General features: G+C 38.6%; 2 protein-coding genes across 2 annotated transcripts; both read right to left on the bottom strand.

Annotated features, from left to right (window-relative positions):
* Positions 1-2,367: 2,367 nt before the first annotated feature.
* Positions 2,368-3,488, bottom strand: LOC143867506 (germin-like protein 8-2). The gene is made up of 2 exons (XM_077376109.1): positions 3,313-3,488; positions 2,368-3,083 (listed from the first exon to the last, which is right to left on the bottom strand). The coding sequence occupies exons 1-2, from the start codon at positions 3,428-3,430 to the stop codon at positions 2,527-2,529; spliced, it is 675 nt and encodes a 224-aa protein (XP_077232224.1). The 5' UTR covers positions 3,431-3,488; the 3' UTR covers positions 2,368-2,526.
* A 9,987-nt stretch (positions 3,489-13,475) lies between these two features.
* Positions 13,476-14,480, bottom strand: LOC143867518 (germin-like protein 8-2). Its single transcript, XM_077376120.1, has 2 exons — positions 14,330-14,480; positions 13,476-14,104 (listed from the first exon to the last, which is right to left on the bottom strand). The coding sequence occupies exons 1-2, from the start codon at positions 14,445-14,447 to the stop codon at positions 13,548-13,550; spliced, it is 675 nt and encodes a 224-aa protein (XP_077232235.1). The 5' UTR covers positions 14,448-14,480; the 3' UTR covers positions 13,476-13,547.
* Between the last annotated feature and the right edge of the window lie 2,001 nt (positions 14,481-16,481).

The raw sequence follows: 16,481 nt of genomic DNA, 5'->3' as shown, positions 1-16,481 counted from the left end.
TGGGGTTCCACGCAAAAGCAATAGTCCCACATCAGACATGTGAGATGGATGTGGATGGGTTATAAGGGAATCAGCACCCTCGCTCTAACAGCTAGCTTTTAGGGATGAGTTCTACTCTGTAAATTCCCTACAAGTGGTATCAAAGCTAGGGCGTGGTAACCCGGGAAGATCTCGGTAACCCCAATGTGCCTCCGAGGACGGTGGAATTCCCTCGGAGAAGATCTCGTAGTTCCCACGTTGCCGCCGCGTGGAGGGGCGAGATTGTCAACGTTGCTTCCGCGTGGAGGGGGGATATTGTTAGGGTTCCACGCAAAAGCAATAGTCCCACATCGGACATGTGAGGTGGATGTGGATGGGTTATGAGGGAATGAGCACCCTCCCTCTAACAGCTAGCTTTTAGGGTTGAGTTCTACTCGGTAAATACCCTACAAGAAAGAATGGTGTGAAGCAATGAAGGAAGAGATTGATACAATTACTAAAAACAACACTTGGACATTGGTGGATTTGCCTCCAAATAAAAAAGCAATTGGACTTAAGTGGATCTACAAGTCCAAGTTCAATGCCGATGGTTCTCTCCAAAGGCATAAAGCTTGGTTAGTTTCAAAGGATTATGCCCAAAAGCCATGTATTAATTTCTTTGAATCATTTGCACTTGTGGCTAGAATGGATACCGTTAGAACAATTTTGGCTATAGCTGCTCAAAAGAATTGGCAAGTTTTTCAGCTTGATGTGAAATCAGTTTTCTAAATGGAGAACTTGAGGAAGAAGTGTATGTGGATCAACCTCAAGCCTTTGAAATCAAAGGCATTGAGCGTAAACTGTACAAATTGAAGAAGGCACTCTATGGGCTCAAACAAGCACTAAGAGCATGGCGTAGTAAAATTGACAGGTATTTTCTTGAAAGCTCATTTCAAAAGAGTGCTAGTGAACCAACTCTTTATGTTAAAATTCATGGTGATGATATCATAGTTGTTTGTTTATTTGTGGATGACATGATAGACACTGGGAGTTCTCCTGATATGGTTAAGGAATTTAAAGAAAGCATGTTGAAAATTTTTGAAATGTTAGATTTGGGTCAATTGCATTATTTCTTGGAATTGAAGTTATTCAAGGATCTAATCGAATTTTAATATTTCAGAAAAAGTATGTTTGGATTTATTGTAAAATTTTGGTATGGCAAATTGTACGCCTACAAAAACACCTATGAATACTAATGAGAAACTTACTTTACAAGATGGGGTTGAAAAAGCAGACGAGGAGAATTTTAGAAGCATAGTTGGTGGTTTGATTTATCTAACAGATACAAGGCCAGATATTATGTTTGCTATTAGCATTAATTCCAGATTTATGCACAGTCCAAGCAAGCATCATTTTGGGACAGCAAAGAAAATTATAAGATACATCCAAGGCACAATCAATTTTGGTATTGTGTACTCAAAAGCCACTAACTACAAATTGATTTAGTTTTCTCATAGTGATCGATTTGGCAGGTTTCATAGATGATCGGAAAAGCAGAACGGGCTATTGTTTTAGCCTTGGATCGGGTGTCATAGCTTGGGCATCTAAGAAGCAACTCACTACGGCGCTCTCAAGCACGGAAGCCGAGTATATCGCTGCCACAACTACAGCTTTTCAAGCAATTTGACTACGAAGGATTTTGCGTGATTTGAAAGACGAAGAAAGTTGGCCTGCGTGGATGTTTTGTGACAACAAATCCACAATTGCCTTCACAAGGAATCTAGTTCTTCAAGCGAGGACGAAGCACATTTAAAATTCGTCACCATTTCATTAGAGAAGTCACAGCCAAAGAAAAACTAGAACTAAAACATTGCAACACTGAAGATCAAGTGGAGGATATTTTCACCAAAGCTTTGCCAGAAAAAAAGTTCAAGAAATTTCGTCAGATGATGGGAGTACAATCATTCACCTAGTTTGAATTAGGGGGCGCGTTGGAAAGTAATTTTAAAGAGTGAATTTCTGTGTGGGGCCCACCCAAGTCTAGTTTAACTTTATCTTATAGAGTTTGGTCATATGGCTATTCACCGTACAAAGGAGCAGCTCTTTAATCTTTATAAAAGATTGTTGTACTTATTTTATTAATAATTGGAATAGAGTTATGAAACAGTAGTTTTGATCAGAAAAAAATTCCACCATAATTTAGTGTTCTTATTTTCTCCTTCAGTAAAAGTTCTTTTATTGTCTTCTTGTGTTCAGTATTTGGTTCTTAAATTCAATAAAAAGATTGTGAGGTTCGCGTCGTCGTTATGCGGCACCGTCGCTTGCCCGGCCTGGGTCTCGGATCAGGGTGTGTCTGTGTGAGAGAGAGAGAGAGAGAGAGAGAGAGAGAGAGAGAGAGAGAGAGACGAATTCATGAAAAACAATATTGTATAGTCAATCAATCCCTTGATTTCCTCAGTGACATATTCAAACTGTATTATTATTACTACTTTAAGAAATGCAAACATCAAGTTTGCTTATTCAAATACACTATGGTAGTTAATGTATGGGATCCCTGTCCGTAGTTATCTAGTTTTTGGGCCCGAACTGTGCCTGAAGAAAATCAACTACTTTCTTGTCAAGTTGGAAGGCCTTGGCGAGAACATCGTCGGAGATGGGCAGGTTTGATCCGAAGACGGCATTAGCTATGGTGATCACACCTGGGTTCTGACTTGCCAGAGCGGCAATGGCCACCGCATTGGTCTGTCCGACATTGAATTGGAAGTGAATGAGACCTATTGGAAACACAAACACATCACCCTTATTGAGGACCTTTGATATGAGCCGGTTTTCGCCATTTGCCAGGTTGGAGGTGACGAAACCAACGAGGAGGGTACCCTCTTGAACTACAATCATCTCAGTGCCCCTTGGGTGTGTGTGGGGAGGGTTTAGTCCATAGGGTGCAAAGTCTATGCGAGCCATGGAGATGCCAAGAGTGTTGAGTCCTGGTATTTGGACCACGTTCACTGCGGTCACATTGGACCCAACTCGGTTATTTGTGTCGCGTGGCATGTCAAGCCCTGGGAAGAAGAAATCGCTTGCTTGAGCGAGCATTGGGTCCTTGCAAACCACGCCATTGACTAACACTGAGAAGGAAAAACATCATAAAAAGATCAGCCAATAGAAAAAAAACATAACCCATGCACTTAGGGCCGGTCTCCACACACAAAGTAAATGCAAAAACAATATTTCTTAAGTCATCTAGCCAAACCCCACATTACCTACAAAAAAATGGAATTTAGTTTGCACAAACACGTGATTATCATGATACTAATGGAAGTTAAATTGAGAAATAAAATAAAAAAGCATTTGTACCTGGAGACATATTGTCAGCAACACAAAAGTCCTGTAGAGGACTGGGATCATCGGCAAAGGTAAGAGAAGAAGCCAAGGAAAGGAATACAAGTACAAGGAGGGGAGTAGCCATCTCCATTTTATCAACCTAAAGAAGAATATTGGGTGCAAATGTTTTGATGGTGTGAAAGAAGCTTAGAAAGGGTGCATATTTATAGGGAGAAGGAGAGAGAGATGCATGGCTTAAGGGTCATGTGATTTCATGGAAATGGTCTTGTTACTAGCAAATCAATATATGTTTTAACAACTACGCTATCTAATCTAATTTTTTATCCTACTAGAAGCAGTCGTCGGACTCGTTTTTCTGTGTAAATGTCATTTTAGTTGAAAGTTGAAACAATCCTTTTCTTACCTAAATTAAAAATGCAACTTATCTGAGTTGAAACAATGCCTTCCCAATTTTATGTTTTGAAATGGTAAGATCTGAATTAGTAAATGGGGCAAGCCCCACGACGGAGCTGGTCATGAATAAAAATAGGAAATGGCATATTATGGAGGGAAAAAATCGAAAATCCAATTCACTCCATCCCATCCGCCACACTATTAGCCGAGCGATGGACATGCTGAAATCAAACTGGGTGATCTCCTACATGGTATCGAACCATGCCTCCCCTATTTATACCGTGTATTCCCAAAATGCCCACCCATTTGATTGCTATTTTGCAGTCCTTAATTGTTTAAGGTTGGTAAATACCATTCTAATTAGAAACTTGATTTTTCCCGATCGTTTTTCACCATTTCCACCCCTCTTGTTTATCTTTTCTAAAGAATGGCTACATTTCAACCTTTTGTTTGTGTTTTTTTTTTTTTTTCTCACTTGTAATTGGTAAAAAAAACTTACACCGTCTATAAAATTTGTTATTTTAGTAACTTCTATTAAAGACTCTTTGCCAAAACTTAGTTAAATTGAAAGTAAATATATTTTAAATTCCTTTGACAATTTGGTTGTGTAAAAAAAAACTTACAGCATCTATACAACCGAATACCTTCAAAAAACCCCAAATCCAGCCCCATATTCATCACCCTCAAGAAAATCCAAGCATATCCCACTGTTTGGTGTAAACATCATTGCATTGTGCTCTGATTTACTAAGGGACTACATGCACTCTCACTCTCTCTCTCTCTCTCTCTCTCTCTCTCTCTCTCTCTCTCTCTCTCTCTCTCTCTCTCTCTCTCTCTCTCTCTCTCTCTTATCGTTCCATTGCTTGCATCCATATAAAACGAAGCAAATAATTTTTTTAAGAGCTTGAAGATGTAATTTTATTTTGTTGACCAAGTATACATCATTTCACCAAACTAGCTGACGTGGTGGTTGTGATGTGGAAAACCACCTTGCCAAATTTCTAGCCCAGTAACTGATTATTAATGTGTTACATCAATTGAACTGATTATTAATGTGTTACATCAGTTGCTAATTTTCACACCATGTATTCCTTCGGATATGCTGAGAAATTGAGGACTAGTTCAAGAACTAATTCATATAAAATCATTTGGCAAAGGGAAGTGACATATTCACCTTTTTTTACTTGGGACGGCCCCCTCTAGTGTTTTTTTTTTTTTTTTTGGATGGGACAGCCCCCTCTAGTGTATTTATGACCACTCTTTTACACTAGAGGAGGTTGTCCCAAGTAAAAAAAAGGTGCATAAATCATTTCCTTTTGGGAAATCTTTTTGACAATTTGATGTTTTAGGATAATTCTGTGATGGAATTTTCTTCCAATCTATATTATGGGGTTTGCTAGGGACCATCGCACAGGCTCTCTTTTTGCCTTATTCATTTAATTCATCCTATATGGTCACGACGGACATGCAACAGCCCGTCCGTGAAATGCCTTCTGCGATGGTTCCTAGCAAATCCATAATTGTTAATATCCTTTACATAATAAACTTTAATTCAGAAATATGTTGTCAAATTAAGAGATCTTCTAGCAAACCTTTACTGCTTGACAATATTACAAAACAAAACCATCTATCTCTCTCTCTCTCTCTCTCTCTCTCTCTCTCTCTCTCTCTCTCTCTGAATTGGTCACATGGCACATGTCTACAAGTATCAGGCCTCCTCACCACGTCTTTTGTGCCTCTTGTTTTGTGTATTTTATGTTTAGAAAATGTCTAACATGTAACCCTAGGATGCCATTCGTATGAAATGACCAGGTCTACTATTCTTTTGATAAGAAAGGGTGAACTACCCACTTATCTGTATGAGTGACTTAGTGATTTCAAATATTAATGGCGTGTATCCTAAGACAAATGTAGAAATATTTAAAATCACATTGAACTTATTTGACAAAGCCCTGTTGCCTAGTCCTCAGTCTAGGGGTGTCAATTTTAGCTCGGGCTCGGAAGCTCGGCTCGAATCCTTAACGAGCCGAGCCGAGCCGGCTGGCCAGGCTCGTTAAGCTTAACGAGCCGAGCCCGAGTTAGGCCAGGCTCGGCTCGGCTTCTTAAGGCTCGTTAAGAAAACCCGTATAAAACAATAGTCCTAAATATAATATAAATATAATTTGTGTTGTCATAACTTTTTTCCGTAATTGTCATGACTTCCTACTTTTTTGTTGGTATTTTTTTGGTAATTGTCATAACTTTCTACCTTCTGTTGGTAATTTTTCATTTAAAACTTTATACCTATTTTACTTTTTTTTCGTAATGATTACTTTTTTTTTATTATTTTTGCTTTTGCTAGCCACCTTTGGTATGTGCGAATCTCTGCACCAAAGATAGTCACATGCCCGAGAAGTGGCATAGGAGAAGTTTGCTAGCAAATTCCTATTAAAAAAAAAATGTTATCAACTACTGTTTTCTTACGAGGGCACTCTCACTGTGATAATCCAAACCGTTCATTTGATATGTCACGTATATTCCAGAATTTTTCCAAAAATGTTGTACTGAATTTAATATAACCCAAGCTCGATAAGGCTCGCGAGCCTAGCCGAGCCTGGCCGAGCCCGAGCCTAGCCTTTGAGCTTAACGAGCCGAGCCGAGCCGAGCCGAGCCTGCCCAAGCTCGGCTCGGCTCGTTTACACCCCTACCTCAGTCTAATACAAAAGATGATGGCCCACTCAAAATAGCCACAATACTCGTTGTATATGTACAGTGTTCGAAAGAGGACATTTGATTTTGTACAAAACTTTGATATTGACTGTTGTGGTCACTACCCACTGCCATTGACACCGGTGAATCTTCTACCTTCGAATATATAGAAAATATCGAAGATCTTGCCTAAATAAGATTGGAGAAAATATGTGTCAAATAATCACAACCACAAAAGGAGCAAAAGAATAAATTAGAAGCAACCACAAGAAGAGAATAATATACGTAGTTCACCACTATAGGCTACATCCATGGACAAGGCAACGCAAATCCATTATTTCAAACCGAATAGTACAGTGTTATCTCTACCTTGGTAAAAGCCACTAAAAAACCTTTCTCTCTAACATTCTATACAACCACAAAATAACCCCAAATCTCTACATTGAGTATGAGGAAAACCGTCTTTAAAATACCATCCAAAGCTATGCTTCAAGGAAAAACTAATGGAGCTGAAGAATGGAAGAAGAGGAACACACCTTGGAAAACCAAGAAGAAAAAACTTGTTTTCGCTTTACCACAAAGCCCTCCTAAAGCCCCAAGAGGAAACCCTTCTTTTTTAATCTTAACCTTTTCTCCTCTCAAACCTCTCACTCTTCTCCTTTTTTAAACCCTATTTATCTCTTGCCTTTAAAAAACCATATGAGAGAGGCAAGGAAAACATCCCATTTAAAAGACCAAGTGATACCGACTTCCAAAAAAGAAATAAAAAAATGGTGCTCATGCGTCACCATTTTAACAATCTCCACCTTGATGCATAATCACCAGCTTATCAACCCTTCCTTCTTGAGAGTGGGAGAAGATAAACTTCAATATAACTTCTCTCCTTGAACCATCTTTATGAGCATATCCACCACATTCTCTTTGGTTCACACTTTCAACAAATAGATCCTTCCATCTTTAATGACTTCCAAAATGTAGTGATATTGAACCGATATATATATATATATATATATATATATATATATATATATATATATATATATATATATCGGTGTGTGTGTGTGTGTGTGTGTGTGAGGGGGGGAACTGAACTCTTGGCCAAATAAATGATACTCATGTTATCACAAAATAAAACCATAGGTTTTAACTTAATGCCTCGATAGTGGATAATGCAACCGTTGGTTGCAACTTTGACATCCAATTAATAGGACCATTCTCAAACCGAAATATATAACCCGTAGTAGATCTTTCTTTGTCCATATCATTAGCGTAAGTTGTATCAACAAAATCATGCAATGGATTCGAATCCTCTCCATATCTGATAACATAATCTGTAGTACTTCTTAGGTAGCGAAGCACCAATTTGGCGACCTCCGAATGTGCTTTACCTGGATTCGCCATAAACCGGATTAAAACTCCAACCGCTTAAGTAATGTTCGGCCTAGTTCATATCACGAAAAACATCAAGCTCCCAACAATGTTAGCATATGGGACTCAATCCATTTTCTTCATCTCCTCTTCCGATTTCGGGAATTGATCGAAACATATCTTAAAGTGAGCCGCTAATGATGTCTTTATCGGTTTAGACTTGCTCATCCCAGACTTTTCAAGCACCTTTTTTACAAACATATTTTGTGAAAGCAACAAAGTTCCATTCCTTTTATCCTTGGAACTTTGTTGCTTTCACAAAAGATGTTTATAAAAAAGGTGCTTGAATGGTTTGGGATGAGCAAGTCTAAGCCGATAAAGACACATTAGCAGCTTACTTTAAGTTATGTTCCAATCAGTGCCCAAAATCGGAAGAGGATGTGAAGAAAATGGATCGAATCCCATATGCTACCCTTGTTGGGAGCTTGATGTTTGCCATGGTATATACTAGGCCGGAAATTACTTACGCGGTTGGAGTTTTAAGCCGGTTTATGGGGAATCTGGGTAAAACGCATTCAGAAGCCGTCATTGTTAGGGTGTGTGCCCTAATTAAAAGCCAGTTGTTGTAATGTTGCAACTATTATTTATTGTTACATGACATCTATTGGGTATTTGTTGGGGTGTGTAATGTGCTTCTAGACACACCTTTATCCTTAGGTGGCATCGTAGGATAGGTCATGCACAATGAGATTATGTGGTGGTGAGATATGATCTTCAGGTTCTTTGCAGGGCTAGAATGTTCTTGGTTGGGGTTGAGATTGGACATCTCGAACCTGTACACTACTAGAATCGAACATGCCTCCATATACGCATTGGGGTGGCCTATCTAGGTCACTGGGGTAGTTGATTCTAAGTAGGTGGAATGGGCGAAATGTTTGGACCACACACTGAACGGATGGCTTTGTAAAATAACCTGTGGACAAGGATTTGAATAAGGTTATTATGTCAGGACCGTTGGATATGTCCTTACACCTGAGGGATAGTTTTAGTCTATGGGCGCACCTTATGGCTTTGGTCTATCTAACAGTACTCCCCGGTCCGGGATTACCAGCGAGTAGTGCCGGGTCATGGGGTAAACCCATGTGATCAATAGTGATGCCTAACATGGAATCCTCCACCCCTCCCATAGAGGAAAATCATTTACAATTTCGATCTCAGCTAGGCCATTAAATAATGACTGGCCTATCCGTTTGATAAATTGTTTATCAAAGTTTTTCAAAAACATTGATTGTTTCAGAAGGGATTTGCAAATGCATTTGCGGGCCCAAGCTTGATAGATAGAAAAGTATACCATTGAGTGAGCCCATGGCGTAATTGATGTTCACCCTCCACAAGACCCAACTCGGTAAATGTAGGATCGGATGAAGGACAACACATTGGATGTGATTTGGGTAATTTGATCTAATGGTCTTCTTCAGGGTAACGTCATGGTGGGGTTCACTTGCCTAATGCTATTGTAGTTGGACTACATTGCATGAGATCACAGTAGGGCCCATTGTGGACCCTGCAAAAGTGATCATTGGATCCCTAGGACGATCGCACTCACAACTTGCTAGACCCTTACGGATTGTTGGACAATATGGGTTTCAGATTTGACCGTATGTGTGATATGGATTGGATCCACTATATGTGATACAGGGAGGAAGCGCACCATACATAGGGTGCATACACATGTATTAAAGATGAGATGCACCATATTATGGTGTGTACATGTCTTAATTAACATGTGCTTATCTAATGCTCAAATCCTATTGTATAAGAGTTATGAGAGATCGTATTGGTTGATTTATTCTAATTTCCTATTGGTGGAAATTTAAAAAGGAAAAGAGAGAATTTGAGTTGGAGAAGGTTTCCTATTTCTAAAAGTCCCATTGGTTATTGGTAACATTCAATAAGAAAAAATAGTTTTGAGTATCCATGTGTTTTACATGTTTAAGAAACAAAGAGTTTTAATTGAATTTAGTTTCCAAAATCAAGGGGACACATACAAGGGAACGAATTGCTTGAGGGAACTCTATAAACGGAGGGGATGGGAGGACGGTTTGGATTACTTGCACAATTTCGAAACCCATATGCAAAATTCGTCTAGCCCATCTCCCCTCCCAATTTCGTTTTTCTCCTTTCTTCTTCTCTCTCCTAGTTTTGTTTCTAGTTCTTTAGAAGAACTTGAAAGCCTTATTGGTTTCAATTTGGGATTGGATTCCAAGTTTTCTCCTATTTCTCCTTCAACCGCACGGTGTGAGAAGCCACTACTTCGACTTCCGAAGCAGCTTAGGTTTGAGAAACGTCAGGTACCTAATGGGGAGTAGATCAAGCAGAGATTGGCAGTATCGGTCAACCAATTGGTACGTGCTCTTAACCATCTGAATTTCAATTCATCACCATTGATTAATCTAGTAACAAAGATCTTGGTTCGGTTGGTGGATTGAAAAAGTTTTTGTTTTTAGCTCAATCTTGTTTTCGCTGTGCATATTGAGAACCCTTTTATAGCCAAAAACCCAAAAACTAGCCATTTGGGACACCCCCAACGGCTCTGTAATGGATAGTTTAAACTAGCCGTTAGGCTATTTAAAATACTTGCGAAGTCACTCACGGTGGACCGCCAGAGGCTCTCTCATGTTTTTTAAGGGAAAAATACAGACACACCCCCTTTAGTTTCTAACACATTCAATTCTAACCCTGACTTTCAAAACGTGACAAGTACACCCCCTGAAGTTGTTTTAACGTGACGGAGTAGATGGCGAGGTAGAAATGACCAAAATGCCCTCGTCTTCCCCAACTGAAAATTAAGGTTTTCAGACTTAAAAACTGAAATTAGGGTTACTTAAAAACTGAAATTAGGGTTTGATTCAAACCCTTGTTTATTTATCAACATAAACCCTTGATTTAGGAGTTTTATTTATCTTCATTCGCACCATTATCATGAATTGCACATAAACCCTAATATTTTAGGGCTTTTTTTGTTTTATTTTTTTTCTTGAAATGTGGCTTTGATGTAGCCATGGGTGGGGTTTCATTGTTTGTGGTGGAGGTGACGGCGGTGGCCGGAGGTGTCGGCGGTGGCCGAAGGTGGCGACGGCAGCAGTGGAAAATGGCGTAACCCTAATCCCTCTGCAAATGAGGGTGTTTCTGGCGTCAAAATATTAACCATGGTTAGTTTTAGTCTTTCTATCAGGTTAAACCGACGGACAGTTGAAGGAGGGGGTGTACTTGTCACAAATTGAAACCTCAGGGGGTGTACTTGTCACGTTTTGAAAGTCACTGTTAGAGTTGTCAGAAACAAGAGGGGGTGTAAATGTATTTTTTTCCTTTTTTTTATATCAGAATGGCACCGGTCGACCGACCATGTCTCGATCGACCGTCCCCCCCCTGAATTTTGGCCATTTCATATTTTCCTATTGTTTTGCCTTGGGAACTTGGTCCGCTTGATTTTCTTCATTCCATTAGCTTACTTGGGGTATTTTAACCCTCTTTTGATGCCTTGTTTGGATCCTAAGTGTGGGATTGGATTTTACATTCTATTTGACACAAGACTTGACTTTTGATCTTCTTCAAATTGTGTCTTCTAGTCCCTTTCAACTTCATGGATCTCCTCTTGCTTTGACTTTGAACCTTGACGAACCTTCAACTTAAATAACAAACACAATTAGTACATATAATCATTTGTGTTTTGAATCATCATAAAATAGAAGATAGCCAAGGGTTGAACAATTAGGCTTACATCTCCCCCCTTTTTTGATGACATCATACAAGGGATTTTCCAATAAAATATGTTTTGAAGTAAATGATATTCCAACTTAGAACTTTAAAACATAACACCAAATTTCTTTCCTCCTTTGTCATCCACATAAAGAAGAGATGAGAGCATATCAAAATATCAAGGGGTTTTGAAATATTAATACATAAGTTTTAGGTTCGCCTTAGTCAAATAGAATTTAAAACTACAACTCCCTCTTTTTTTATTTAGAAATTCAATATAAGAGGGGGTTTTCAAAAAGAAATTGCCAAGGACTCTAGAATTTTCATTTTAAGTTCAACCTTCGGCTTAACTCATCATCTCAAAATGATTTTCAACATTCATTTTCAAATTGTAAAGATTTTTCAATTTTTAGCTCCAGCCCCTAAATCTGAGTAAAAACTCAAACAATGATTCATGTTGGAGCTTTTAGAACCCAAGTTTTATTGGGTCCATTCCTTCTAACCCATTTAGAATATTGATTTCTATGCTCACATTGAAATTTATAATGTCCATAAGATCCACAATAGTGACATCTTATGGATGGGTTAGCATGCCTTCTAGATGCAAAATATGTTCTATAGTAAGTTGTGCATCTAGATCTTTTAAGAATAATGTCTACAATTCTATCCCCATTAATAAACCTATTTAGACATATTCTCAACTTTTCATTTTCTCTTTTAAGATCTTGAATTTGGTTTAAAAAATCATTAATTTCTTCTTGATTTTCCCTGTTTGAGTATTTATTAATTTTCATGATCACTTTTTAATTCAACAATTTGATAAGAAAATTCAAGAATTAATCCCTCATTTTCTTCCTTGAGGGTTTCATTTTCTTTCTTCAAATATTCAAGTTCTTTACTAAAATCATTTTTGGAAGAAGGTTCAAACTTTTGATCTTCTTGAAAATATTATGATGAAGACCTTGTTTATGTCTTGTGATAAGTGAATCCTTTTGAATATCCTGACTATGTCTATTGGTATATTTTGATCTCAGTTACTTGTGTTTGATCATGCTGCTTGTAAAATCTCCACTGTGAACTTTTGAAATACGCGACCATGCTTCTTGTTGCATATTTCAGTTCCAGCTTCATTTTTAGTCTAGGTATGTGATTTGATCTTGTTTGGTTCGTATCTTGGGAAAATGATTCTCTGATTACTCATTCTATGCCTATTTTACTTCACATTGCTCCTTGCCTCCTATTTCGGCTTTTATAATTGTGGCCATGCTTCTCATTTCAGTTTCGGTTTCTACATGCAAATTTTGTATGTTCTATTTTGGCTCTTATCCATTTGTGGTAATATGAATCCCTGATTATTTACCTTGTGTTAAGCATATTTTGTGTGGCTCAAAATTACTTGTGTTGAACCATCAGAATGTGTAGTGTATCCCTCACTCTAAGTTTCGGCTTCACTTTGACTTTCTATTGCAGCCTTCTGTTTCCCTACCATGCTAGACCCAGCTAGAGTAATGCTTGTTTACTATCTGAGCGTTAGCTCACTCGTAGTTTAAAATTTTAAGATATTGAAATTGGACTTGTGCAAAGATCTGGAGTGGGAGCGTACCCTCGTTTTATTTGGTCAAAGGACTAGTAATTTGCACTTGAGCGTGTATACATCTTTTAATAGTATTGATGGATATCGATGTTTTAGTTTTACATTGGCTTTAGTACTCTGATATATGCCTGGATTTATTTCCGATATATGATTCTAATTACCTTACCAGATTGTGAGGGTCGCGTTGTAGGTATGAGGCACCGTCGTTTGCCCGGCCTGGATCTCGGATTTGGGTGTGTGTGTGTGTGTGTGTGTGTGAGAGAGAGAGAGAGAGAGAGAGAGAGAATTCATGAAAAACAAGACTGTATATTCAATCAATCGCTTGATTGTCCCATTGACATGCTCAAACTGTATTATTATTACGATTTTAAGAAATGCAAACACCAAGTTTGCTTATTCAAATACACTATTGTAGTTAATGCATGGGATCCTTGTCGGTAGTTATCTAGTTTTTGGGCCCGAACTGTGCCTGAAGAAAATCAACTACTTTCTTGTCAAGTTGGAAGGCCTTGGCGAGAACATCATCGGAGATGGGCAGGTTTGATCCGAAGACGGCATTAGCTATGGTGATCACACCTGGGTTCTGACTTGCCAGAGCGGCAATAGCCACCGCATTGGTCTGTCCAACATTGAATTGGAAGTGAATGAGACCTATTGGAAACACAAACACATCACCCTTATTGAGGACCTTTGATATGAGCCGATTTTCGCCATTTGCAAGGTTAGAGGTGACGAAACCAACGAGGAGGGTGCCCTCTTGAACTACAATCATCTCAGTGCCCCTTGGGTGTGTGTGGGGAGGGTTTAGTCCATAGGGTGCAAAGTCTATGCGAGCCATGGAGATGCCAAGAGTGTTGAGTCCTGGTATTTGGACCACGTTCACTGCGGTCACATTGGACCCAACTCGGTTATTTGTGTTGCGTGGCATGTCAAGCCCTGGGAAGAAGAAATCGCTTGCTTGAGCGAGCATTGGGTCCTTGCAAACCACGCCATTGACTAACACTGAGAAGGAAAAACATCAAAAAAAGATCAGCCAATAAAAAAAAACATAACCCATGCACGTAGGGCCGGTGTCCACACGCAGAGTAAATGCAATAACAATATTTCTCAAGTCATCTAGCCAAACCCCACAATACCTACCAAAAATGGAATTGAGTTTGCACAAACACGTGATTATCATGATACTAATGGAAGTTAAATTGAGAAATAAAAAAAAAGCATTTGTACCTGGAGACATATTGTCAGCAACACAAAAGTCCTGTAGAGGACTGGGATCAGCGGCAAAGGTAAGAGAAGATGCCAAGGAAAGGAGTACAAGTACAAGGAGGGGAGTAGCCTTCTCCATTTTATCAATCTAAAGAAGAGTATTGGGTGCAAGTGTTTTGACGGTGTGGAAGAAACTTAGAAAGGGTGCATATTTATAGCAGAGAGAGAGAGAGAGAGATAGATAGAGAGATGCATGGCTTAGGGGTCATGTGATTTCATGGAAATGGTCTTGTTACTACCAAATCAATACACGGTTTAACAACTACGCTATCTAATCTAATTTTTTATCCAAGTAGATCTTTTCCAGCAAAGAATAGAAGCAGTCGTCGGACTTGTTTTTGTGTGTAAATTTTGTTTTTAATATTTTGAAATGGTAAGATCTAAATTAATAAGTGGAGCGAGCCCCACGACCGAGCTGGTCGTAAGTATACAAAGAAAAATAAAAAACGACATATTATGCAGGAAGAAAACCAAAGATCCAATTCACTCCATCTCTCGCAAAACCGTCCGCTACACTATTAGCCGAGGGATGGACATGCTGAAATCAAACTGGGTGATCTCCCACACGGCCTCAAACAATGCCTACCCTATTTATACCATGTATATATTCCCAAAATACTTACCCATTTCATTGCTAATCTGCAGACCTTTTTTTAAGGTTGGCCAATACCACTCTAATTAGGAAATTGATTTTTCCCGACCCCTCTTCAGCATTTCCTTCTCCTTTTGTTAATCTTTTCTTAAGAATGGCTACATTTCCACCTTTTGTTTGCCTTTCTCTGAAAATAGTCATTTCCAAGAAAGCACAAACAAAAGGATGGATATGCTGAGGAATGAGGTAGAAATTAAAATTTCACTTGTAATTGTTAAAAAAAACTTATGGCATCTCTAAAATTTTTTATTTTAGTTACTTCGTTATTAAAGATTCTTTGCGAAATCTTAGTTAGATTGTAAATAAAATAATAAACATATTTTAAACTCCTTTTACCATTTGGTTGTTTTTCAAATATGCAATTTGAGAAAAAAAAATGGCGTCGATTTTCTATCGTTGAAGCTGTTGATCTGGTGGACCCCCACTCACACCGAAAGGCCATCCATCATCTACGCTAAAACTATGGTAGGATGATCCTAACCCACTGATGGCAAATTTTTCAAAAAACGTCTTAAAGAATTTAAAAACGATTTTTTCAATAACTTAATATCATAAATTTTGGGGGCAACTAAGACGCCCTTATCTATATATTTGTACCAATATGGCTCCAATAGTATATCTACTACTACCTAATACATCTTTTTTCCCAACTGGACTTTCATTAGGTTGGATAATTTAATTAAGGGAAAATTACAGATACACCCCCTCAAATATGGTAAAATTCCACTTCTAACCCCGTGGTATCAAAGGTACCAAAGACACCCCCTTAGTTTTCAATAATGCTTGTTATATGACGGGGTGTACAGGAACGAATAAATTGTTAGGGGGTGTCTTTGATGGATTTTGAACTATAGGGTGAAAAGTAGGGGATCTACTTAAAAATGTCAGAAAGTTGAGGGGTTGCCTTTGGTACCTTCGATACCACGGGGTTAGAAGTGGAATTTCGCCCTAGTTGAGGGGATGTATCCTGTATTTTTCCCTTTAATTAATGCCCTATTTATCTTGGAAAGGGCACCACTTATTGAGCGGGAAAGGCATACTCTATATGTAGCTAATCCAAGGGGTTTATTCCATATATAAATTAGAGAAATGATAATGGAAATGGCTGCCTTGCAAAAACCAGCTAAAGGTCGCTCCACATTGGTCCATCCCAACAAAAATCATTTGAAAGAGCACAGAAAAATATGAAAATGGCACGGACAGATATTAAATTAATGGAAAAAGAAATCCACCTTGATCAGAAGTCCCAATAGGAGCGCCCATGCAGATGGGTTTTTGCAAGGGCACCATTCATTTTAGCATTTTCGTCTTGAAATTATATATGAAAGGAGGCCAATCCAAAGAATTGCTTATCCAAGGATGTGTATCCTCCAACGACAGAGAACAATGCAGTTCCATGCCACGTCCAGTTTTATACATTTTCAAAGTTTCTGTTCCCACTAATTATTGATTTGTTGAGCT

The sequence above is a fragment of the Tasmannia lanceolata genome, unplaced genomic scaffold (genome assembly GCF_043159265.1).
Source record: "Tasmannia lanceolata isolate RefF3 unplaced genomic scaffold, GAP_Taslan_0.1 ptg000257l, whole genome shotgun sequence".
NCBI classification, from domain to species: Eukaryota; Viridiplantae; Streptophyta; class Magnoliopsida; order Canellales; family Winteraceae; genus Tasmannia; species Tasmannia lanceolata.
The sequence above is the reverse complement of the archived record's forward strand: the minus strand, read 5'-3'. Positions and strand labels throughout refer to the sequence as shown.

Excerpts from the sequence above, each read along its gene's own strand:
- LOC143867506 (XM_077376109.1), bottom strand. The coding sequence starts at position 3,430 with ATGGAGATGGCTACTCCCCTCCTTGTACTTGTATTCCTTTCCTTGGCT. Across the intron at positions 3,084-3,312 it reads TGCTGACAATATGTCTCCAG|TGTTAGTCAATGGCGTGGTT; the intron begins GTACAAATGCTT and ends TTTCCTTCTCAG.
- LOC143867518 (XM_077376120.1), bottom strand. The coding sequence starts at position 14,447 with ATGGAGAAGGCTACTCCCCTCCTTGTACTTGTACTCCTTTCCTTGGCA. Across the intron at positions 14,105-14,329 it reads TGCTGACAATATGTCTCCAG|TGTTAGTCAATGGCGTGGTT; the intron begins GTACAAATGCTT and ends TTTCCTTCTCAG.